Genomic DNA, 27174 nt, shown 5'->3' on the forward strand with positions numbered 1-27174 from the left:
TTCAAGAGCAGTCACGGAGTTGTTGTGAAGCCACTCCTTCGTTATTTTAGCTGTGTGCTTAGGGTCATTGTCTTGTTGGAAGGTAAACCTTCGGCCCAGTCTGAGGTCCTGAGCACTCTGGAGAAGGTTTTCGTCCAGGATATCCCTGTACTTGGCCGCATTCATCTTTCCCTCGATTGCAACCAGTCGTCCTGTCCCTGCAGCTGAAAACACCCCACAGCATGATGCTGCCACCACCATGCTTCACTGTTGGGACTGTATTGGACAGGTGATGAGCAGTGCTTGGTTTTCTCCACACATACCGCTTAGAATTAAGGCCAAAAAGTTCTATCTTGGTGTCATCAGACCAGAGAATCTTATTCAGGTGTTTTTTAGCAAACTCCATGTGGGCTTTCATGTGTCTTGCACTGAGGAGAGGCTTCCGTCGGGCCACTCTGCCATAAAGCCCCGACTGGTGGAGGGCTGCAGTGATGGTTGACTTTCTACAACTTTCTCCCATCTCCCGACTGCATCTCTGGAGCTCAGCCACAGTGATCTTTGGGTTCTTCTTTACCTCTCTCACCAAGGCTCTTCTCCCCCGATAGCTCAGTTTGGCCGGACGGCCAGCTCTAGGAAGGGTTCTGGTCGTCCCAAACGTCTTCCTTTAAGGATTATGGAGGCCACTGTGCTCTTAGGAACCTTAAGTGCAGCAGAAATGTTTTTGTAACCTTGGCCAGATCTGTGCCTTGCCACAATTCTGTCTCTGAGCTCTTCAGGCAGTTCCTTTGACCTCATGATTCTCATTTGCTCTGACATGCACTGTGAGCTGTAAGGTCTTATATAGACAGGTGTGTGGCTTTCCTAATCAAGTCCAATCAGTATAATCAAACACAGCTGGACTCAAATGAAGGTGTAGAACCATCTCAAGGATGATCAGAAGAAATGGACAGCACCTGAGTTAAATATATGAGTGTCACAGCAAAGGGTCTGAATACTTAGGACCATGTGATATTTCAGTTTTTCTTTTTTAATAAATCTGCAAAAATGTCAACAATTCTGTGTTTTTCTGTCAATATGGGGTGCTGTGTGTACATTGAGGGAAAAAAATGAACTTAAATGATTTTAGCAAATGGCTGCAATATAACAAAGAGTGAAAAATTTAAGGGGGTCTGAATACTTTCCGTACCCACTGTATATGCCTTGAATAGGGAAAAAGAAAAAGAAAAAAAAACACTCTGAGGCCTTCTGCAACTCTCGTACATTTTTACTAGTATTATGTGTTTGCTTGATAAAGATTAAACTACGTGCTTCGAAATCTTTTGCTTTTATTGTCACAATTTAATTCCCCACCCTTATGAAGAGCTGATTTCATCAGGTCTGTGAAGGTGTATGGTGTAATCACTGCTTGTTTGTAAATGCACAAATATATATGATTATGCACTGAAATACATGCAATAGAGACACATGTTAGTAGTTGAGCTCACAGTGCTGATGCTGTTTAGCTGCTGTTCTTTAACACTCAGATGGCGGCATTAATCAGTTCAATCGACAGCAAACCACTGATGATAATCAATCAGTAAGATCTATTGTCAGTTTGTCTCTAGTATTAATTCCATGTTTGTAGTATTTTGTGTCTGTGGTTCATCAGTCCTGCTCATTTCTTTATCTTCTGTGAATCTTTGTTGTCTTCCAAGAGAATGATGTAGTGGTCCTATAACTCCTCCCATGATCCAAATGACATTTATTTGATGGAGACTGGTGACTGGATATCAATTATAAGCAAGGTGCCTATTATTATAATGGTCAGATTAATGTTCTCCTGTAGGCTAAACTGTGGTAACTGGTTTTAAAATCGAAACAAAGAAGAAGGCTGTCAGAATTTTGAAGATGCCACCTTAAGTGCTTTTCTGAATAATAATAAAAAAAGTATATTCTTTATATTATAGTAGTGTTACTCTATTGTAGGCTACATCTCTTTATTAACTGGATACTTTTGCTATTACAGGAAGGCCTATAACTGTAATGCTGTTAATTACTCTCTCTGCCTTGTGTGATTTGTAGTTTTCTTACAGATGAAGAAAGACGGAGCACAGCAGTCTGAAAGGATCCCAGAAACATCAGTGAGACGCTATTTCTGCTATTCTGAGCCGCTAAAATGAGCTTTTGTTGTGCCATGCTTATTAATGATTAAGCACTTCTATCTGTTATGGAAATATAAAATCACCTGTTACTGTAAGCTTACAATGTTAACTTTGAGTCATACTTTCTAGCTGGTTTTTCATTTGTAAGCATTAATGTTTGAAAATCAGATTTTATTACCAAGTCCTTTAAAAAAGAGTAACACTTTAGTGAGCTTCAATTTGCTAAATAAGCTGACACTTTATTACATCACTTACTATGAACATGAATTATCAATTAATCATAATGTGTTTATAATAATACATTAATTAGGCCTATATGCGTATGTGTATTATAATATTATTGCACACCTATTGTTGGCAGTTTTGATTGTTTTTATTACACAACTAATGTGCAGCAGTTGGGTTGTGAAAGTAAAAATTGGTTATACTAAAACCATAGCAATGGCATGCTACCAAAACCATATTTAGCATTGTTTCTAAAACTGTGATTACACAAATGATAATCTCTATATGCCAAAAAAAAAAAAAAAAAGTTTTAGTACAATAAAACCATGGTTAATTTTCATAAGGGCTGGTTATATGCTTCTGTTGAAGTCATTGGTATAACAAAGTGCCCAGAGACCAAGATTATAGGATAAGCCCTGAATGTTTAGATTGTCTACTCTGGCTCCTCCCCTGACTCTGACTCAATAATAACAAAGCGAAATCTCAACTGTCTCTTATTTCGTCTGAGGAACATCAATTAAAAATGATTTGTGGCTATTTTATTCTCACTCTATTTGTTTTGCTCGTTGACGGTAAGTTGGTTTTGTGGTTTTAAAACTTTGTTTACAGCGATGTAGGCTATTTAAAACATTCAGAGCGATTTGGGGATATGAAGTGGACTTTTCGCGCTATTTAATTTATAGCGTGAATAAAGCTTATTATTTTGTTTGGTTCTGGTTTTGACTGGTAAATGGCACAGTAAAACGGCACACTGTAATTCATTTATGCTATACACCTCTCTGTAGATTTGACCTTGTTGTGTGAGCGTGATTATACATTTGTCACAACTTAGTTGTAGAGATGAGGACGATGAAAAATATTTAGAATAAAATATACAGATAAATCCGAGTAAGCAAAGTAAGCAAAACACAACCACGCCAAACATCAGAGGAACAGAACTAAACTGATGGTATAGATAAACTGTAATGAGATATAATGAGATATGTCCGGCTGCAAGGGTGGATCTGTCTTACACTTACAGTTTTATAGTGCAATTGAATTTTGTTAGGTGTAATACGAGATATTTTCACATGAATTTTGATAGGGTTTGTACTTAAAACATTTAATAACAATACCAGAAATATAAAAAATAGGCCTACACATTTCATTGCATTTGATCAAAAAAATTATCCATAAATTCCTAGAATAGAAACATAAATATAAGTGGGTCACTGGAATCTTGTACATATTCAATGAGATTTTGTAGTATGTCCCTACAAAAAGTGAAATTAAAACTGCATAAGACACATTATCTCAATTATCTCAAAAAGTCAATAAGACACTTGAAGTGCTACAAGGTGACTTAACATAAACCATAAACAACAGGCAAAAATGTAATAGAATTAGAACAAAGCATTAAACGTATATATATATATATATATAAAAAATTCTAAACAAATTTTAAAGCCCATTTATAACAGACACTAGAATGTAATCAAGCTGAAAAATAGCCTATACTGTAAATGATAAAGGATGAGAAAAATATAAAATTTCAGTAATAAAATGTGAAAGTCATGCACATAATGTATAAGATAAACACTTAATAACTCGTATAGGCTATTTGATTGTTAATCCATGAATGTTTAAATACTTGACATTTGACAACTTTAGCGTTATATCATTTTTTTACCAGTTTCCAAGACTTATCTTTGCTAAGAATTATTATGTTAAGAATCTTATCTTCTTGTGGACTTTACATTTTCTTCTCTTGTATAGTGGGCTATAGGCAGTGTTGCCAGATTTGGTGGATGATTACTAGCCCAAAAGCACTCCAAAAAACAAAAACATTAACTTCCAAAATCATTGATAGCATTTTATTGCCATGTCAACCAAGGTTGATAAGGGACAGTTTTATGTCCTTAAAATAATGCTGATAAAAATAATCCCAGAGGGAGCAATGCAACAGGAAAAGGGATCAAAGCTGGCAAACAGGCTTAAATGGAAATTACAGAATATGATTAAAAATGTAGAAAATATGTCAAAACTATAATCAGTGAATTAACAGACAACTTTAACCCTAAGAAAAACACATGCATCATTTTCAGTGTCAACAGTAAAAATAGACTTTAGTACAAAAAGTGAATAAATAAATAAAAATAAGGGATCAGAATAAGCAATGCGATTTGAGTTTACAAAGGCACTCTTTTTTACACAGGGTTTTCCTGAAGTAGAACGTAATGAAGAGCTTTGCAGCCAGAACTGAATAATTAAGTCAAACCTCTTTGAGCAGCTGTCAGGGATGAGTATAGTGCAGTCTGTATGGTTTAAATGTGTTAGATATCCTGGGCTGCGTTTTCCGAAAGCATCGTAAGAACCATTGCCACCGCCATTACCTCTACCATGCACTGTAAAAAATAAAAATAAAAAGACTCATCTCCAATTGCTTCCGGAATATAAATGTGAAGTCAAAAGATCCCAGCATGGCCACTGTCATCTTGCACCAATAATGTAATTTGAGCCAATAACTGAATCATTTGGAACCCAAGCCTGTGCAGTCATTTTTAATCACTGCACAATAATGATTCATTTTGAACCCGACACTGCATTCCATTCAAAAGTGCTCATCCCTATGCCCTAATCCCTTCAAAGGGTTTACCCTCTGGAGTGAGAGCTTTGAAGGGATGAAGGGTGTAGGGATAAAAAAAACTCATCTTAATGAGACAATCAAGGAGGCGCCTTGATCGCACATTTTTCTGTTCCAAACAACTTCCCTGTTCAAAGGATCATGGAGGCCCGAAGTGTTCATCAGTTGTACCCTTCGAAATCCTTCATTCCGAAGGGCTCTTTGAAGTGGCCAGTTTTGAGCAATATGGTGGCCAGGATTGTTTTCACTCCGAAGTGCGCTGTTGATTGTTGAATGTTGAATGTTGATATCTGCATTTTTCTAACACCGAATTTGAACAAAAATAACCCAATAGGGTGTGAACCCGCCCAATCTGGCAACACTGGCTAATGAAATTATCTGTCCCCTAAACCTAACCCCTGCACAAACCTGTTTGAATTTCTATGTATCGTTATTTTGTATGTTTATTTATCTGTTTTTTGTTTGTTTTTTTCTCCATAAGTAATGCTGACTGGTCCTCATGACCTGTGCACACACACACAAACACACCACACTATAAAAAATTTCACCTATTTCAACTTAAAAACTTAAGTTTTGTGGCTGCCTTAAAATTTTAAGTATAAACAAATTACAAATACAAGTCATTTCAACTCACTTTGTAAAATCCTGACTGGCGCTGAACTGCTCTCTGTAAGTTGATTGGACTTTTCAGTATTAGTTGTTTCAACTAATCATATCAAGTTTAAAAAAAAAAAAACAATCATGCAGCAATGCAATTTTCATGAATTTTCTTTTTTTTCTTGTTTTATAATGGTCACCATTGTTGAGGTTCACAAGCTGATTCTTGATGTCTGTGTGAGTCTAACTTCTGCCATAGATTAAAACTTTTTGTGGACAAACTGTTTAGAAAGTCCTTTATATTAACTGACTGTCACAGAACCAGTGACTCTTAGAATCATTCCTACTATAATCAATACAACATCCATTTAACCAGAAACTAGACGCACAATGAGATCAGTTCGCTAACAGATGATTGTCATTATAAACATATAACAACCAACTACTGATCATTTTCTCTGGGCTTTCAAGTTGTAACAAATATGTTCGAGGAACACATGATTACAACAACCAAAGGAAAAAAAAACAACTAACACAGAAGTCAAGGGTCAAGAGCCCAACTAAAGCAGACACTGATCTCTAACATGGTTACTTCAAATGAAACAATAAATCAACATCTAAACCTTAGTTAATTCTCAATAAGATCTTCTGTAGATGTCTGACAGAAATAAAGTCAGTCTGGTTATTAATAAGTGGAGCTGGTGATGCTGTTTGTGGGGTTGTTTACTCAGATCTTGAGAGATTTAGTGTATTTTATTTCAGTTGATTTCATCTAAGGCTGTGACTAAAGTTAGTTGTTCTTGTGTTTCTTTTTCTTCAGTGATTATGTTTGTTAACAGCAAGTGTTCATCACTAATGCTCAATTATTACTCAATTAATCACTTAATTGCAATGTATATCTTATTTTAGTGAACTCAACTGAAATAAGTTCAGAGCACTCATAATTGTTAGTTTTATAAACTTAAATGGTTTAAGGCAATAAGTTTACTCAAACAGTTTGAGTTAACCTAACTTGTCGGGTTTTACAGTGCACAAAAATAAGTCGAGCAAACTTTTAAGTTGGCTCAACTTTTTACAGTGTGCCAGTAAGTTAGAACTTAAAATGTTAAGTTCACTGAATTAAATTGGTCTCCTTGAATTTCAATAACATTAAACTGACTTAAAAATCAAGTTGAATCTAGCATAACTTACAAAAAAGTTGAAATTGCTTAAATTATTTTTATGAGTTAAAGTAACTTTAAAACATAAGTTGTCATGACTTTTCATCATATAATTTTTACAGTGCATTAACTGTTCATTTGTGCTCTGTAGGGGTGTTTGGTGATACAGATGAAGTGAAGTCAGTGTCAGTGGTGAAGGGAGATGCTGTTACTCTACAGAACGGTCTCAACAAAGAACAATATGAAGTGATATCATGGAATTTTAATGACATTCAAATAGCTGAGTATGATCGTGATATTGGTGAGATCTAATTAAATGATGATTGTCATTATAAACATATAACAACCAACTACTGATCATTTCTCTGGGCTTTCAAGTTGTAACAAATATGTTCGAGGAACACATGATTACAACAACCAAAGGAAAAAAACAACTAACACAGAAGTCAAGGGTCAAGAGCCCAACTAAAGCAGACACTGATCTCTAACATGGTTACTTCAAATGAAACAATAAATCAACATCTAAACCTTAGTTAATTCTCAATAAGATCTTCTGTAGATGTCTGACAGAAATAAAGTCAGTCTGGTTATTAATAAGTGGAGCTGGTGATGCTGTTTGTGGGGTTGTTTACTCAGATCTTGAGAGATTTAGTGTATTTTATTTCAGTTGATTTCATCTAAGGCTGTGACTAAAGTTAGTTGTTCTTGTGTTTCTTTTTCTTCAGTGATTATGTTTGTTAACAGCAAGTGTTCATCACTAATGCTCAATTATTACTCAATTAATCACTTAATTGCAATGTATATCTTATTTTAGTGAACTCAACTGAAATAAGTTCAGAGCACTCATAATTGTTAGTTTTATAAACTTAAATGGTTTAAGGCAATAAGTTTACTCAAACAGTTTGAGTTAACCTAACTTGTCGGGTTTTACAGTGCACAAAAATAAGTCGAGCAAACTTTTAAGTTGGCTCAACTTTTTACAGTGTGCCAGTAAGTTAGAACTTAAAATGTTAAGTTCACTGAATTAAATTGGTCTCCTTGAATTTCAATAACATTAAACTGACTTAAAAAATCAAGTTGAATCTAGCATAACTTACAAAAAAAAGTTGAAATTGCTTAAATTATTTTTATGAGTTAAAGTAACTTTAAAACATAAGTTGTCATGACTTTTTCATCATATAATTTTTTACAGTGCATTAACTGTTCATTTGTGCTCTGTAGGGGTGTTTGGTGATACAGATGAAGTGAAGTCAGTGTCAGTGGTGAAGGGAGATGCTGTTACTCTACAGAACGGTCTCAACAAAGAACAATATGAAGTGATATCATGGAATTTTAATGACATTCAAATAGCTGAGTATGATCGTGATATTGGTGAGATCTGTTTATATGATGGTGTTGATGGGATATTCAGAAACAAACTGAAGGTGGACATTGAGACTGAATCTCTGACCATCACAAACACCACAACTGAGCACACTGGACGTTATGAAGCAGACATCATCAGACGCCGGCCGATTCAGAACTTTAACGCAGGCTGTTTCAGCACAGAAATCATAGAAAAAATTCTCAACATTGCTGACTCCACAGAAACATTTACTGTTACTGTCAATGGTGAGTCCAGCAATGTCATCATCAAGAATTTTTACATAAAAATGAAATATAATAAATTAACTTTAACCCCTTAACTGTCACCCACAGTTTTGAACAGAGACATTATAGTGCACTATCCAAACTTAATTTTTTATAATTCATGAATGAAAATATTTTGTAACATGATTTTAATGTACCATTTACATGGTAATGCAATGTCTGATTTTAAAATGGGTTTCAAAGGATGAATTTTGAAATTTTAAGTTTTCTACTGATAAATAATTTCTTATGATTTCTAATTCGTGATAGAGAAAAAGGCAACTAAGAAGACTTTCTGTGACAAAGGTCAGAATTCATGTCATGATGTAGATTTTTTTCAGGTGCATTCTTGTCATAAACAGAGGTGTCAAATCCAGGGTCAGAAAGTAAAGTCCTGCCATGTGTTTATTCCACCCATGAACTCAGCAGCTGATTTCACCAGAGGAGGAACCAACTCATTCCTTTCAAGTCACAAGCAAGTTTCGAGTCAAATCCCAAGACCTCAACGAGTTGAGGTAATTAAGAGATAATTGAGAGACTAATTAAATGATGATTGTGCATTAGTGATGAACACCTGCTGTTACTGTGAATCACAGAGGATCAGATGTTGATGTTTTATTGGTTAAAATGATACCACCATCATGTAGATCAGTGTTTGCTTTAGTTGGGCTCTTGACCCTTGACTCCTGTGTTAGATCTCTCTGTAGCAATGCATGTGCTGTTGTAAAGCGGAGAGATCAGTGCTGTGCAGTGAGCAACTGTTTGTTGTTTTCATATGATGAGGTAATCATCAGGTGCTTACCTGTTTGCATCCAATATACTGTGTATATATATGTATACACATACAACATTTTTCATTTTTTTAATTTATGTTCTGCTTTTGAATAAACAACTCTGTGAAACCACAGTACGCAATGAGTTTACTGCTGTAGTAGTTATAGAGAAAGAATTTTAAATCTAATGCATTTAAATATTTAAACTCCAGTCCTACTCAGACACACACAGACATCAAGAACCAGCGTATGAATCTCAACAATGGTGACAATCAACAAAATGCTTCATGCTGCAATGCATGCTGGGTAACACCACAGTATGAATAATTATTGTCACCACTGTTGAGGATCGTATGATAAGTGTTCATGTCTAAAAGCCTGAGCAATCTAATTCTTAATTTTTTCCAATATTTAATATTACGATGGCATTTGTTTAATACTAAATTCCTGCAGTTCTGTAACAGCTGAACATCAGTAAATAAACCAAAGAGAGACACCTTCATGATGTTCATTCAAGTAACATAAAAGCCAAAAGTGTAAGCTCATCTGCTTCCTCAAGCTTTTAATTCAGCAATGTGCAAATGTTTGTTGTGAAGCAATATTGCAATTGCTTAAAAGCAATCCATTCTCAGTTACTAAAAGGGTCAAGAGCCCAACTAAAGCAAACACTGATCTCCATGATGGTGGCATCATTTTAACCAATAAAACATCAACATCTGATCCTCTGTGATTCTCAGTAACAGCAGGTGTTCATCACTAATGCACAATCAACATTTAATTAGTCTCTCAATTATCTCTTAATTACCTCAACTCGTTGAGGTCTTGGGATTTGACTCGAAACTTGCTTGTGACTTGAAAGGAATGAGTTGGTTCCTCCTCTGGTGAAATCAGCTGCTGAGTTCATGGGTGGAATAAACACATGGCAGGACTTTTACTTTCTGACCCTGGATTTGACACCTCTGGTCATAAATTAATCTATTACTTTTCCTACATAATTTTTTAACAGAAAAAGTGGTAAAATACCTATTTAGGAGTCTTAGACCTTTCCAACGATATATAGTTTGTCATGATTAGATTAGGATTTAATTGTAAAATAGTGAAGTAAAGGTAGGCGTCCCACAGGGTGGACGGTGACAGTTAAGAGGTTAAGGACTGTTTGAACAGAGACATTGAACTTCCAAGCATTTTACAGTCTTTCCGTGACTAGAAATGAACTGACCTGCAAGAATGACACTTTTGTTATTTATTTATTTATTATTATCTTGTGTTTTCCATGTTCTCTGTCAAAACCAATGAAGATTATAACAAGACGTTGGAGAAAATGTCAGCCATGAGTATGTTTTGTTCTCTTTTTAATTTTTGTACTTGCTGTATAATACTGTAGATTGCTCTAAATATTTTACAGTTTATCTGTAAATGTGCATTTTTCACAAGAGGGGCAGTTTCCTCTATATTACCCTACTGATCTTGTCTGTCATGTTCAGGTGTGTCACTTGGTGTTTGTTTGTTTTACAGAGATGATTATTTACTGTAGAACTGATGTGTTTTTTGAGACACTCACAACTGTCTGTCTTCATCTGTCTCAGATCCAGGTCAGTCTTCAGCTGCTGCAGCAGGATCTTTGTTGGTGTTGGTGTTGTTGTGCTGGTGGCTGCAGCTGCTGGTGTGATTTACCATCGGCACAGAACGGGCAAGTATCTCTGGAATGGCAAAGCTGCCAAAATAATAAATAAATAATTATTTAAAGAAATATTAAAAAACAAAAATAAATACGTTTGCAAAGAAATGTAAAAAATAAATAAAAATAAATTTATTTCCTTATGTATCATTGCATTTGTCCACATTTACTTTTTCATTTATTTATACATTTATTTCTACTTGTTTATTCCCACATTTATTTATTTATTTGTATTTATGTCAACATTTATTTATTTATACATTTATATTGTTTTATTTCTACATATTTCTACATCTACAGAGTAGAGATGCACAGATTAACTGTTAAAAACACGAACCTATGATTTTCTTTGAGTTAGATATCTGCATGTGACCCTCACCTGACTGTCACGTTACAATTCTAATAAAACAAAACTTTTGAATTAATATGAAGTGTACAAAACAGTAACTATTTGCTCAAAAGTTGGAAAATTCCTGTTTATTTGTGTGCGTCTTCCTCAAACAAGCTCAAATTTCATTGTCAGTAACAGACCTGCTGCTACATGAGTTTCATCAATGATAAACACAAGCTCTTATCAGTCACATCTGGTTCAGTTACATTAACTGTGATTAATACCGGATGACTTCACACCCTTCCTGTGTCAAATGTGTTATCAGATCTGATCTATTGAAGTTGCGGTTTCTGTTCATGTTCAGCCAAATAACAAAAATCCCAACTGGACGTTTTATCAGACAAGAGTGTGTATGTTCACCCTATATACTGTACATACAGTGAAAATGATATTAAATAGCTTAAACCATGATGTAAACTTTTGGCCATGTCACCCACTTCTAAGCCATTCATTCACTGATTTGCACTACTCAAAGGCCTCAAAGCTTCTTCCTTGCATAAGCCAGAACTCTTAGCTTGATTGCTCCATTCTCATTACTATATGGACAAAGAAATGTAGAAATACATTTCTTTGTAATATATTTCTTTAATACATTTCTCAAAGAAATACATTTCTTTGTAGATTAATTTATGCATTTATTTATTTATTTTTGTTTGTTATTTTACATTTATTTATTTAGTATTCCTTATAACATATCAATTAGTGTTTTTCTTTTTTTTCAAAGCAGATATGGACAGAAACAACCAAGAGCGTCTGTGAGGTGAGATACTTTACAGCTGTAGTATGTCTTTGTACAAAACACATTTTACTGATTGGGTCATCACTTTCACCTCAGAGCCAGCTAACATTCGTGACCTCACCCCTGAACATGTCCCTTCCCAGCCCACAACACACTGCCTCTTGGACCACCCTTGGTCTCAAGACTCACCTGCTTCGCTGATGCCTCACAGCTCCTTGGCTCCATCCCTGCCGATGACTTCTTCCAGCTCTTCAGCTCCGCCTCGGACCCCCTCACCACCATCTTGGTGCTGTGAAGTGGATCCTCTGTCTTTACCTCAGGCCTCCAGGCCCATTATTTCACCTCAGCCCTTTAGCCCTTCGCCTCTGCCTTGGCTCAACTCTCCCTCAGCTTCACCATGGTCCACCATCAATAAAGGGGTCATGAACTGCCTTTTTAATTACTTTGTACTGTTCTCTGAGGTCCAATTTTAATTCTATCTAGATTTTTAAATTGAAAACATCATAATTTAGAAATAATAGGCTATTTTCTGTCTTGTTTTGACCCCCCCTCATCAGAACGCTCTTTTTGAATAGACGTGGAGGATTGTAGACTCGGAAGTAAACGCCCACTGCTATGATTGGCTAACAGTTGTGTATGTTTGACTGACTATGTCCTTCATAGATGGACACTGCTGTGATTTAGGTTAAAAACGCATAAATACTAACATCAAATGATCTGTAATAACAGACAAAGCAATAGTGATCACGTAATGAAAACAGTAACTCGCACTTGTGTGTTGCAACATTAGTCGGATCTAATATAGTCGGCACAGCATCGTCTTTTAGTTTCAATCTTTTTGAAAATCCTGCGTCGAATTGTTTGTAAATGAAGTGATCAAAGGACCAAGTTCTTACTGACACGATCTGGATCTTCATTAAAAATAAAGTTCATCCACTCTTTCCTAACGCTGAGATCAGAAGGAAGGCAATGCAGACTGTTTTTCCACAACTTGGCACTGAACAGCATCTTCTTGTCTTCGGAGCATCTTTTTTATATTTTATCATTTGGTTTCTAAGTAGACCTACGTATTCGCCTCTTTCGTTATTTACACTATGTGCATGAATCGGTGGGTGGGGCTAAACAGGCAGCGATGTAGAAGCAGGCGTTGATCTTCTTCTGTGGAGGCAGTGTTTAGCCACACTATTATGTCGTACATTCCACAAGCTGTCGTTTTAGAAGACTGGCTTCATTATAAGCTGTTTTTAGACTAACAAGAAAGTTTTGAGTTCTGAAACTTACAGGATGTTTTTTACACTACAATGATCTCTTATGTCAAAAGATCAAGGGAATTTTGATTACTCAGTTTTTTTTATTTATTTTTTTTTTCAGTTTCTTTAAGGTTCCTCCTTCGTCCCTTGGGCTCCACCCCTTTTGGCTTCATTGTTCTCTTCCTTCCCTTCAGATCCGCCTCAGTCTTCACTCCCTCTAGTGTCAACCTGTTCTGTTCTGTTCATTATGTTTCAGTTGATGTTCCTATGTGTCCGTTCAGTTTTCTATAGTCACTAAAGTCTGGAATAATCTACACAACTTTTGCTCAGATTTCTGCCCCAGTTTACAGTCTGGAGAAGCTGACGTTCAATGCTAAAAGTCAGAGCCAGTCTGTAGATTTGTTTCAACAGATTTCACAGAAAGTCGCATCATGTCTGATGGTCACAGACTTTTTATCCTTAGACTATGAATCCATCCAGTTGGAGGATATCAAACATGTATGATATTTTGAGCCGATTTTAGAGAGCATATTGTTTTCATTTCTCAAGCATTTCTAGCAACAAGGCAAAAGTTTCTGTGTGGGTTTGTTGTGATCGGAACAACATTAAAGTCTGGTATTGTATGACCCTCAGTCATTTAGTGATTCCCAGTTTTTATTCTATGACTGTTTATAATGTTGGTAAGTGTATGTTGCAGAGTGTTTTAAAATCTGTTCAGATTTTAAAAGTTGTGTAGCGTATTCCAGCGTTTAGTTCTCCTTGTTTGTTAACCTTATTAATACCATGACCTACGTGACAATAATGTTAACTGAATGTCACAGTCATATTCTTTAGCTCAGGGGTCACCAAACTTGTTCCTGGAGGGCCGGTGTCCTGCAGAGTTTAGCTCCAACCCTAATCAAACACTCCTGAACCAGCTAATTAAGGCCTTGCTTGGTATACTTGAAACTTCAAGACAGGTGTGTTGAGGCAAGTTGGAGCTAAACTCTGCAGGACACCGGCCCTCCAGGACTGAGTGTGGTGACCCCTGCTTTAGCTGTTGCTAAAATTTTCTAATATTATCATCTAAGGCTGATGATACACGGGGCAACTTTTTGAGCAATGTTACCATCAACAGGCAACCAGGTTAGACACAGGGCTCACGAATGATCTAAAGTATCCAGATAGAAATTTGTTACCCATTCTCAGTCAGAAACTGCCCAAGCAACACTGCTCAAAAAAAGTTGCCTGGAAAAATTGCTCAAAAGTTGCCCCATGTATTATCAGCCAAGTGTTCTAAAATAACTTGTATTGCAAGTTTATACTGCAGTGTTAGTTAAACCCTAGTATTTGCTTGTACAAGATATTTAAAACTTATTTAATTACCTGAGAGCTGCTTATGTGTAACCATTATATAGAAAAACTTATGACACACTAATCATCAGAATTGCAGGATAATATAAGTAGGGCCACATGTGATTATATGCTAAATAAACTACTATAGTACTGTAAATATGGTCATTGCGTATACAACAATCCATTTATTTTATTTATTTATTCATTTTTTACTGTTATATCTGGCAGTCTATTCTATTTTGGTGCATATAGTTCAATTAATTTTACAGTAATGCAATGAAAATAAACGTTTCTTAAATCTCATTTTATTTATCCACCCTTCCATCTATGTTGTGTACTGTAAAACATGATTTCTGATTCTCAACTGATCTTGACGGAAGATCATTTGTTTTTGACTGAAATATTTGAAATTGACATAAAATTTGAGGTTTGTGCATAGATAATTTTTTTTCTATACACAAACACAGGTTTGTGTATAGAGAAAATGATGAATTATGTGTTAACAATCAAGAAAAACTGTAAAACAAAGTGAAAAACCATCAATATAACTTAAGGGGAAAAAAACTGTGTAATTGACAACATACGAAATGAATGACAATACAGATTCAAATGAAATATTGAAGAATATTCACCTGATGGCCACAACTGTACTGGAAACCTTCGATACAGTTCAGAGGAAAGCACTGGTAGGTGCGCTCAAGTATTTTTATTTTAGCAGATTATAACTATTTAAAGTAAGACATATAATATTTATGATTTCTGTTCTGTTCTGTTTTTTTAATTGTTTTTCAACTTTAACAGTTCTTGTAAGATCTGATGTCATTAACCAAAACAACAACAGCAGCCGCAGAAGCCACACCCATCAGAGCAGTGACGACCAATCGGATCACAGCTTCAACAGTAGCACAACAATGGACACGGACTTCTGGGGCTGTAAAAACAGAGCAATGCTAGTACTGTCATTTTCAACATGCTGGCTTTATTCTCTGTCACAATCTCAAAATTGTATTAAAAAAACCCACTAATATCACCACTGACATACCTGCATATGCCTGACAGAGTTCAGTGAAGTTGAGCTGTTCACATTCTGATGATGATGAAGATGATGAAGATGGAGAGTTACTGCTGATGGCAAGGACAGGCAGACGAGCTGAACATGACAGAAATATGAATAAATCCAAATACAGTTGTTACGTCCAATGACATATTCACTGTGTTGTGTATTGTGATGTTTTCTTCTTGTTGTTGTGGTTTTTCTCTCTCTCTGCCTCCTGCTTCTCTGGCTCCTCCCACCTTTTTCCACTCTGGCAGGTGGCTGATTGCCCTTTCCAGCTGCACCTGCTTACCAGCTGAGGAAGCAGTAGTATAAAAGCCAAGCAGAACCCTCAGAAAAAGAGAACTTTTCTCCAGAGCAGCTCCGGTGCCCAGCCCAGCCCAGCCCAGCCCAGCCCAGCCCAGGTGCCCAGCCCAGCCTGTTGAAGCTTTTTGGAGTTTTGTATGGTTGTTATTGTCACTAATCTAACTGTTGATTAAGCTTCTGTTGTGGCTAGAAGCTAGCTAACCTTTGTGCCCTTTGTTGAGCCAGATATTGGAAGATACTTAGCCTACAGTTTTGATGTTTAATCATTTATTCTGTTATTCTACCAACAGCTTAATCTGCTCTCTCTTAACGGTTTGTTATCCTTTCGGAAGCTGTAGGGAGGTGGGCGCCTTTTCTTTTGGACCGTACCTGTTTCTCCTGGTTTGAGGATTAGATAGGGAGTGAGAGTATAATTTTGTTGTTGATTTCCTTTTATTTTGACAGGAGTAGAAAGAATTTAACCCCCCAGAATAGAAATGCTTTTGTTTGTTATTTTGGCAATGTGCCCCCTCCTGAAGTTTTTTTTTTGCTTCCCCTTTTGCTTTAACTTTTCCTTGTCTGCAAGCTATTGTATACTCTCTGAGCTGTGAATAAAACCTGTTAAAGGATGGTGGTTGTTGTTGTGATGCTGTGGCAGGGGCTTGGGCTACTGCTCTTTTCAAACCCTTAATATTGTTACGTTATCTTTACACCCCTAGACACTTAAGACGTAACATATTATTGGGGGCTCATCCGGGATACCAGTTCTCTTCTTCTGAGGGTTCTGCTTGGCTTTTATACTACTGCTTCCTCAGCTGGTAAGCAGGTGCAGCTGGAAAGGGCAATCAGCCACCTGCCAGAGTGGAAAAAGGTGGGAGGAGCCAGAGAAGCAGGAGGCAGAGAGAGAGAAAAACCACAACAACAAGAAGAAAACATCACAATACACAACACAGTGAATACGTCATTGGACGTAACACAGTGTTTGTTGCAATGGAAGTCAATCAGACACTGGTTCAATGGTTTGCCGCTGAAGGCAATCTCTGTAAACACTCACGATTGGAAACATTTTGAAACAGTTATAAAGTAATGAAGCCACATTTACTGAAATCACGTGACTTTGGCAGTTTGATATACGCTCAGAACCACTGGTTCGAAACAAATGATTTGCAGAGGTTTCGAAGCTTCACTTTGAAAGCGCTCATCACTAACTATCATTTTGCTTTTTTCATCAAACATGGAAGTAAGCCTATGGGCGAGACTTCTGGTTCATTAGCCGCTACAGGGAAATAATGAGAAGAATATCAATGTGCAGTAAACCGTAAAACTGTTTGCGCTACAAACCCGTGTTCATAATTAAGATAGTATATTAAAATAATATGGTAAAACACACCGATGTCAATATCAAGCAGAAAATGAACTGTTTTGTATAGTTAAAAATAGACCCATAGAATTTACAAATGGTCACACTCACTCTTACGGGAAGAAAAATGTGGATACTAGAGAAAAGAAAAAAAAAATTCAAACATTGAGTTCAGTTGAACAATGAACACTAGGCTACAATTATAAACAAAAGCATCCGCTCCTAACAAGGTTGTTGCATCACAGTTCAGCTGGAGTCAGATTTTACTTTTCATTTTATAATATCTACTTTTTATCTCACAAATGGGCTTCCATAGTGTCGGCCATATATAGGACTGTGTGTTTCTTCAAGGAAGAATATAATCAGAATGATAAGAGCCATCTGTAGCAGGTTAAATCAGGTAGCATATAACAAATATTTAACTCACCATACACATCAAGACTGAAGCTCTTGCTCACACTGTTGGACTGTAGTTTATAGAGTCCAGCATGTTTATTTGTGATGTTTGTGATGGTCAGAGATCCAGTTTGATGATTCACCTTCAGTCTGCCTCTGAATCTCCCATCAGCATCATCATTATATATAGTAACGCTGTTGGCCATTACATTGATTTTAACTATTAAAGTGTTTTTAGGTCCAAACCTCCACAGAATCAGATGATCATCCATTATTTCAGTAACATTAATGTTTAGAGTGACTGAATCTCCCTCCATCACCGACACTGATGTCACTTCATCTTTATCACCAAATACACCTAAGAAAACAGATTCACAAATTTAGAATGTGTTCACACTTGTAGTTCGGTTTCGCTTGTTTGTTTGTTTGTTTTTAGTCCTGGTTCACTAAGAGTTCATGTTGGCATTAGGCCTATAACAACAAACCTAAATAAAAATAAAAATAAATGTATGATGTACGTTGGCCTAACCTATATTTTTGTGACAGAACTTACCAAAAATCCAAAACAAACAGTAATCAATGTAAACAAGCAGTTCAAAACAATATTATTATAACAAAATTAGGACTTTACAAAAACAATATTTAAAAAAAAAAAAAAAAAAAGCAAGAGCAAGAAGTGATGTCTTAAAATGAATATGATTATAACTTACCAACTAGATGGCAAAAGCAGAACAAAACAAACATGTGAACCATTTTCAGATGATAGCACTTTAAATATGTGAACACGTATGTGACAGACAGCTTGTGAACTAACAGGACAGTGTTAAACTGCAATATAGTGTTGCATGTGATTCCTCAAACCAATAACATTTGACCAGCACCCATCCATTGCACATGCACATGCTCTTCTTGCATGCATTGAGGTGTCACTTCACAGAGGTGGAAGGAAACAGTAATAAACAACAAACCATTTGGGTGTTGGCCGTGTTTTCTGGTGGAAGAAAATGACAGTTCCACAGTAGCAGTCAACGTAAGCCACAGAATCATATAAACTCACAATTTTGAGTTGTAAAGTCTGTCATAGAAATTCTCAAAAGAAATGCAACTTATTTTCAGTTCATGCATTTCCTACATGAATGCATTCACTATATGTTAGATGAACTTTTAGGTAGATCTGTAGCCTTTATGCTATCGATCATCAGTTGGAAACTGGTGCACTGTGGTGTGTAGCACCAGGAGAATTGATAAAATATATGAACACAATATAAAGCACTGTAAATGCAGCATGCAGCTTCAGTGAGAAAGACAAAGCATGTTGACAACAAATATGAAAACAAGCCAAACTAGATCTCACTCAACACACCTAAACATGTTCAATACCCCACTGCAGTGAACCACATTCTGTTTAAACAGACCCATAGAAAACCACAGCTCATGTTTTTGTTTTTCTAGCACAGAGAATGAACACTATTCAGCGAATGCGATAGCTGTCAAAGTGAAACTTCTGTGGTCTCACTTATTTTCAAGAAATGTTTGACGTGAAGAGTAGAAAACCTGTGTGTATTATTGGATGCCAGAAGCATGTGTCAGTTGTTTGTTGGTAAAGAGTGTCTTTTATTTCCTCTCTTGTTGATACAAACCTAATAATCTGACTTCCTTTTCATGAAAACAGCTTTACAGACTCTATTTCACACAGGTTGAGCATTATGAATGAAGTTATGTATTTATTCCACGACACTAATACTTCCTGTTCTTATATATTGATAAGCGGAGTTTGATTTAAATCCTGCATGGCGCCTCATAGTGGTCACTGATGGGGAGGATCCACATGCACGCTAGGTTAATAACACACTTCAGAGATTTTCATTATAATATTATAATATTGCAGTGCTCAATGACAATGGTTTATGCTGTACTTCTGGTCAGCTGTTTTGGCAAATGGTTGGTAAATTGCAAATGATTTTATAGCAATGTTTTTGCTGATTTAGTTTATGCTGTTTTTTTTTTTTTATTTAAAAAACATTTTTTTTTAATTAATTTATTTTTTTATATATTGAGTAATATGCTGGATTTGCATTTGTTATTTCCAGATAAAAGAGTCACTCTACTTTGGTCACTCTACTGAAACTGTTAGACTGAAACTATTGCACTTATATTGCCTCATAATAAACTTTACACCATCTACTTGTTTTTTTTTTGTTTTTTATTATGAATTTTGATTCTGTTTATTTTTTGTGACACCCTGCAGTTATAATATAGGCCTGCGAATGATTCATAGATTTATATCAGTTCAGCAGGTAAATATTCAGTTGTCAGTTCAATTCTATGGTGATTTATTGGTGTAACAAATATTACATTTGTATTTACAAGGTTGCTGCATAAAAATAGCAATATAGCATAAATCAATAAAAACAGAATGAAAACAGTCTAATTGACAAAGAAATGTAGGCTACAATGCCTAGTATTAAAGAATAAAATGAAACATTAAAGAATATTCATCGTTTTGTCCACCAGATGGCCCCTAATACACCAGATTGGGGTAATGAACCTTTTCCAATCGAGTTCAAAGGAGAGCATTGCAAAGCTTCGTTTTAACATCACTAAACAATGAAACCACATATATTTTCATCTTTATGATTAACACTCAAATATATGTCAGAAATAATATTTATATCTATATGTGACCCTTCACAAAACCAGTCTTAAGTCGCTGGGGAATATTTGTAGCAACATTGTATAGGTCAAAATAATAGATTTTTCTTTTATGCCAAAAATCATTAGGATATTAAGTAAAGATCATGTTCCATGAAGATATTTAGTAAATATATCAACACTTAATTTTTATTAGTAATATGCATGGCTAAGAACTTCATTTGAACAACTTTAAAGGCGATTTTCTCAATATTTCGATTTTTTTGCACCCTCAGATTCCAGATTTTCAAATAGTTGTATCTCCGCCAAATATTGTCCTATCATAACAAACCACATGGAAGGCTTATTTATTCAGCTTTCAGATGATTTATAAATCTCAGATTCAAAAAATTGACCCTTATGACTGGTTTTGTGGTCCAGGTTCACATATCTTTTCTATTTCCTTTTAACCTCTAGCAGATCTGACATCATTGACCAGAAGAACAGCAACCGCAGCAGCCACGCCCATCAGAGCAGTGACGACCAATCGGATCACAGCTTCATGGATGTGGATTTCTGGAATGAATGAACGAATAAATAAATAACGTATCCTGATTTTCCACCTCCAGAGATAGAAATGCACCATTTTGCAACAACAAACAACAAAAGAAGTTGGGTTGAACTTTGTCCTTTTCCTGAGAAATAAAGCGGTTACTGCTGATGAAAACATATTATTTTTTTACTGAAATATATGTTTTGATTTATTGAAGCATTGAGTTGAATATTTAACTATATATTAAATGGTTAAATATTAAACATTTAAGTTTTGTATTTTCTTTTGTCTTTGGGCATGTTGAAATGTGCAGAACGATTTTGAGTAAATCCATTGTGGTAATTTATTCATAGACCTACCTAAGAAATTTAAAAAAAAAAAAAAAAAAAAAGTGTTCCAGAGGTAAAGTCTTATTTCTGACATTAGATGGCGCTCGCGCTCACAGAAAATGGCATTCAAAGTTTAAAAGATGCTACTTTGACAAAATGTGTAGTTACTGCACGTCGCTTTTGGGTGGCAGCATAGGCTATTAAAATGTATATGGTTTGTTAGCAGTGTTCCCAAAAGTGAAAATAAGTAGCTATATAACAACCATCAGACATCTGCATGTATCATACATTTGACAAAACTGAATAAAACATTGCATTTATACTTAAACTGACTGTCAGACGTTGACAAACAAAAACAAGTTATGATATCAAAAATAGCAGTAGCTTCTTAGAAATAACTGCCTTATTTTTATTTATTTATTTAATTTTTTGCTACAATGTAATTGTAAGCTCTTCGTAGGTCAATATATACCAACTGCTTGATTGCTTCATCATCTCAGAATACAAACGATATTATCTCCTGGCTCAAATCTATAAGGCATGAAGATATTAAGATAATATTAACATTAACATTCAGATTTGCTGTTAAGCTGCTTTGAAGCAATGTGTGTTGGAAAGAAAGAAAGAAAAAAAAAACACTATATAAATAAATCTGATTTGACTCAAATTTACATATTTTATCACACAACAGTGTTTTTCCTGAGTGAATATTATATCTGTTAGATTCAGTACCTCACCATTAAGTCTGTTTAATTAAAGCTAAAGTCAGACTGTAAGTTTCATATAGGCAGAAATGGAAAAAAGTCCTTCAACCACACGCTAATGACGCCTTCGCAGTGTCTTTGTCAAATGTCGACCACAAACATCTAGCAATAAGTTCAAGAAGAACCTATCTGTCCACCAGCAGATCTGTACAGATGTAAAAAAAACAATCTGCCTCTATTTCTGAAATGAGGATGCAAAATGTTTTTTGTTTCTTGTTGTTTTTTGGGATTTGTTAAAATGAAAACATTCTTTAAGAGGCTATAAGAGTCAAACATGGAAATGTGCCAGCGGTCCACAAGATTAAAATAATTTGTTAAAAGTCCTTGTATTACATGGCACATTATTTAAGAGGGAATTTCATTAGTCCCCCACTGAATATCACACTTCAACAATCCACAATAGCTCAATCCACAGTTTTTAAGAGTTCAGATGAAAATGAGACTCCGAGGTTGTCGCAGGAGCTTCCTGTGAAAGTCATCGAAGCGGGTCTGGTACATGTTTGATCATCTTCTTTTGGCGATAGGTGCATATTCCACGTGATCATCCTCTTTAACATCCTGTAAAAAACAAAAGATAGCAATTTCAATTAAAAACTGTTGTAATTTAATCTTATGTATGTCCGTGACATCCTTTTTTTTCTAAAAGCATTTAAGAATCACAAAAGCATGTACAGAATGTGAAACTCTGAATATTTGGACTGATACGTCATTAGCTGACATAGGAAATACTTCATGAGTGAGCACTGGATATATTAACTAATGCAGATCTGTTACTCTTTAGGTACACGGTAGAAGTGAGTATTATGACATATGAGTCACTGTTTCGCTCACTGAATACTGATCTTGTGAATTTTATACATATTTAATATGGTGCTGTTTTGTGCTTTTGTTTCTGTCACACAAAAGCGCACACACTGTTGAAATAATACACAGATACACAACATAAATTAGTAATAAACTATCTTACCGGTTTCTGTGGTTTTCTTTTGTAGAACATAGGCTCAATGTAAGTGATCTCATCTTCATTAGTCTCAACTGTTTCAATAACAATAATAATAATTGGTTAAAGCAAAATAGCATTTCTGTGTTTCTTCAGTGTGTTTCAATGAAGCATCTGTAAGAAGACGATTAAATAGTACTGCCCATTGTCACAATATATATATATATATATATATATATATATATATATATATACAGGTGCATCTCAATAAATTAGAATGTCGTGGAAAAGTTAATTTATTTCAGTAATTCAACTCAAATTGTGAAACTCGTGTATTAAATAAATTCAGGGCACACAGACTGAAGTAGTTTAAGTCTTTGGTTCTTTTAATTGTGATGATTTTGGCTCACATTTAACAAAAACCCAACAAATTCTCAAAATCTCAACAAATTAGAATATGGTGACATGCCAATCAGCTAATCAACTCAAAACATCTGCAAAGGTTTCCTGAGCCTTCAAAATGGTCTCTCAGTTTGGTTCACTAGGCTACACAATCATGGGGAAGACTGCTGATCTGACAGTTGTCCAGAAGACAATCATTGACACCCTTCACAAGGAGGGTAAGCCACAAACATTCATTGCCAAAGAAGCTGGCTGTTCACAGAGTGCTGTATCCAAGCATGTTCACAGAAAGTTGAGTGAAAGGAAAAAGTGTGGAAGAAAAAGATACACAACCAACCAAGAGAACCGCAGCCTTATGAGGATTGTCAAGCAAAATCGATTCAAGAACTTCACAAGGAATGGACTGAGGCTGGGGCCAAGGCATCAAGAGCCACCACACACAGACGTGTCAAGGAATTTGGCTACAGTTGTCCTCTCTTGAACCACAGACAACATCAGAGGCGTCTTATCTGGGCTAAGGAGAAGAAGAACTGGACTATTGCCCAGTGGTCCAAAGTTCTCTTTTCAGATGAGAGCAAGTCTTGTATTTCATTTGGAAACCAAGGTCCTAGAGTCTGGAGGAAGGGTACAGAAGCTCATAGACCTTGAAGTCCAGGGTTAAGTTTCCACAGTCTTTGATGATTTGGGGTGCAATGTCATCTGCTGGTGTTGGTCCATTGTGTTTTTTGAAACCAAAGTCACTGCACCCATTTACCAAGAAATTTTGGAGCACTTCATGCTTCCTTCTGCTGACCAGCTTTTTGAAGATGCTGATTTCATTTTCCAGCAGGATTTGGCACCTGCCCACACTGCCAAAAGCACCAAAAGTTGGTTAAATGACCATGGTGTTGGTGTGCTTGACTGGCCAGCAAACTCACCAGACCTGAACCCCATAGAGAATCTGTGGGGTATTGTCAAGAGGAAAATGAGAAAATAGACCAAAAAATGCAGATGAGCTGAAGGCCACTGTCAAAGAAACCTGGGCTTCCATACCACCTCAGCAGTGCCACAAACTGATCACCTCCATGCCACGCCGAATTGAGGCAGTAATTAAAGCAAAAGGAGCCCCTACCAAGTATTGAGTACATATACACTAAATGAACATACTTTCCAGAAGGCCAACAATTCACTAAAAATGTTTTTTTTTTTTTTTATTGGTCTTATGAAGTATTATAATTTGTTGAGATAGTGAATTGGTGGGTTTTTGTTAAATGTGAGCCAAAATCATCACAATTAAAATAACCAAAGACTTTTGACAGTCTGTGTGCATTGAATTTATTTAATACACGAGTTTCAAAATTTGAGTTACTGAAATAAATGAACTTTTCCACGACATTCTAATTTATTGAGATGCACCTGTATATATATATATATATATATATATATATGCCATAATTGCCATTGAAAGTACTTTACTTATTTGGTCTCATTGATCTGAGTTTATGCACCTCACTTTTTGGGCGGAAAAAAAAAAGTGTTATTTGTGGATAATTTTGGCAATATTCACTCAAAACCTGAGGTCCATAAGCTCAGGTCAGTAATGCCTATGATCAATCATTTCCAAAAAGAAACATAAAACCTGTGATAAATGAAAAAAAAAAAAAGTTGTTTAAAAATATTGAATTTTATTCAAGAAATTTATAAGCAGTTTTTTTTTGCAGGCTGGGCATTTTTTTAGAATGGGGAGGTGGAAAAAGTTTGGGGAAAAATCCCCCCCAAAATTTTTTCCAATATTTGGGAAAGTTGTTATATCCTGTGTGAGCAAAGTCAGTATGTTTTAGTCCAATGTGATAACTTGAATTAGTATTTTCATGAAAAAGAAATCCTCTCTGGGCCAAAATGGCCACAATACAACATGAGGGTTAAAAGGAACTACACTATATTATTATTTGTTATAACACTTATTAATTTTACAAATGTATTAGCCATTAATACATTTAACACTTGCCTTCTTCATCAGTTTTTCTACATTTCCTGCAAATACAAAAGATCCCAACTGCAGCAACAATCAGCAGAGATCCAGCAGCAGCAGCAGAGATCGGCACTGTTTTAGATGCTGAGTCTTTAACAATACAGAGAGACAGGCATTAGTGTGTTCTACTGATAAGTGAACATTAAAGTTAGTCGTATTTTGCTGCTTTACATTTAAATTCATTTTCAGGGTTTTTAGTTTATTCCAATTTCTACTGTGGCTTACAGTAAAATTATATTGAATGTGTTTTAATTTCAAGCTGAAAGGCAGCAAAGGATTGTGATGTTCTATATGTAGGCTCATATATATATATATATGCACATATGTATATAATTAATTCAAACGATAAAGATGTTCATGTTGAATTTAAAAAAAAAAAAAAAAAGAGAGAAGGAACATAGCTCAAGAATTGTCAAGAAATGTTGAACATGTCTTTTATCAATGAAACGAGCTCCAGTCATTATAGTGAACTAAAAACATAAACACATACACATAGTAAATATACACATCAGCGCTGCTGTACCTGAACATGTCTGACAGAGTTGACTGATGTTGATATGTCTGGTCTGGTTGCTGATGGGATTGTTGAGCACACAGCTGTAGGTGTTGTTATCCTGATATTCCACCTCCAGAGGTAGAGAGAGACTGATGCTGAGATCAGACACACTGATGCTGGACAATAAACTGTGTCCTTTGAACCAGGAGAGAGTCACATGACCCACATTCACCACTGAACACAACAATGAACAATATGATGATGATGATGATGATGATGAACAGTTTGTAGAGTTACTGCTGATGACAGGAACAGGCAGATGAGCTGAGAAATATTAGAAACATTAGAGTAAATCATGCTGTTTCTTGTGTTGAATGAGATTCTGTGATGTCATTCAGTGTGTGTTTGTGATTTAAGTTTTTATTTTTTTGTAAATTACAGTCTGAGATGCCAACCTTGGAATAATTAATCAAAAGAAAACTGTTTAATAGGTTTAAAATTAAAGTAAAAAGGAATGTGTATCTCAAATGTTATCATTTTTAAGACTGAAAAGGCTGTATATACTGATATTTAACTCACCATAGACAGTGAGACTGAAGCTCTTGCTCACACTGTTGGTCTGTAGTTGATAGAGTCCAGTGTGTTCAGTTCTGGTGTTTGTGATGATCAGAGATCCAGTTTGATTGTTCAGCTTCAGTCTGTCTCTGAATCTCTCATCAAGAACATCATCAAATACAGTCATGCTGCCATCCATTACACTGATTTGAGCTATTAAAGTGTTTTCAGCTCCAAACCTCCACAGAATCAGATCATCATCCATCATTTCAGTAAAACCAGAGTTTAGAGCGACTGAATCTCCCTCCAGCACTGACACTGACTCCAGTGTAACCGTATCACCAAACACACCTGAAGGAAAAATGAAGATTTGTCAGAGATTAAAAGGTAAACAATTTTGTGGCGGTTAAGTAGTTTGTATATTTACATAAAAAACACATGACCTTTGCAATAAAAGATTCTGATTCCACACAAATAATCAACAATCAACAATACGAAGAAGAAAGCTACTTTGAGAATGTAAAACTATCATTACTTTACATATTTAATGGGATATTCTCATGAATCCATTTTTATGGAGTTGGTGAGCTCATATAAACAGGCGGACTAAACTTGTCCTTGATTTGATTTCCTGTGATGATAGACCTAAATTCAATAATATCCCTGTTCGATGTCAGAATATCTTTTTTAATGGATAGCAAATGCAAATCTATCTTATTATAGTATATAAAAAGCAAAGCTTGAACTAAATCAGCAAAAACATTAAATTAAAAAGCATAAAACATACATTTCCAACTTACCATCCAGTTGCAACAAGCACAAGCAGAACAAAAGGACAACATGGACCATTTTCTTTGAGCACACTAACATTATAATGA

At 35.6% G+C, this 27174-nt stretch overlaps 2 protein-coding genes across 5 annotated transcripts in view; both read right to left on the reverse strand.

Moving 5' to 3' along the window:
- Window positions 1-14809: 14809 nt before the first annotated feature.
- On the reverse strand, window positions 14810-19030 carry LOC131531401 (uncharacterized). Its single transcript, XM_058762138.1, has 4 exons — window positions 18326-19030; window positions 17647-17973; window positions 15563-15670; window positions 14810-15451 (listed from the first exon to the last, which is right to left on the reverse strand). Exons 1-4 carry the CDS (start codon window positions 18366-18368, stop codon window positions 15315-15317), a joined length of 615 nt encoding a protein of 204 aa, XP_058618121.1. The 5' UTR covers window positions 18369-19030; the 3' UTR covers window positions 14810-15314.
- A 2434-nt stretch (window positions 19031-21464) lies between these two features.
- LOC131531374 (SLAM family member 9-like) overlaps window positions 21465-27174 on the reverse strand; it is a 9004-nt gene continuing 3294 nt past the window's right edge. Inside the window, exons 1-6 of one of the 4 annotated variants that reach the window (XM_058762085.1) lie at window positions 27097-27174; window positions 26321-26647; window positions 25769-26065; window positions 25222-25335; window positions 22860-22927; window positions 21465-22450 (exon numbers count right to left, since the gene is read on the reverse strand). The exon at window positions 27097-27174 is cut by the window's right edge and continues 346 nt beyond it. In XM_058762085.1, coding sequence (XP_058618068.1) covers window positions 22397-22450; window positions 22860-22927; window positions 25222-25335; window positions 25769-26065; window positions 26321-26647; window positions 27097-27166 — 930 coding nt within the window. In that variant the 5' untranslated portion in view covers window positions 27167-27174 and the 3' untranslated portion in view covers window positions 21465-22396. Of the gene's footprint in view, window positions 22451-22859; window positions 22928-25221; window positions 25336-25735; window positions 26066-26320; window positions 26648-27083 lie in introns of all 4 variants that reach the window. The other 3 variants (XM_058762083.1, XM_058762084.1, XM_058762086.1) reach the window with 3 other exon arrangements.

The sequence above is a fragment of the Onychostoma macrolepis genome, chromosome 22 (assembly GCF_012432095.1).
Source record: "Onychostoma macrolepis isolate SWU-2019 chromosome 22, ASM1243209v1, whole genome shotgun sequence".
Taxonomy (NCBI): Eukaryota; Metazoa; Chordata; class Actinopteri; order Cypriniformes; family Cyprinidae; genus Onychostoma; species Onychostoma macrolepis.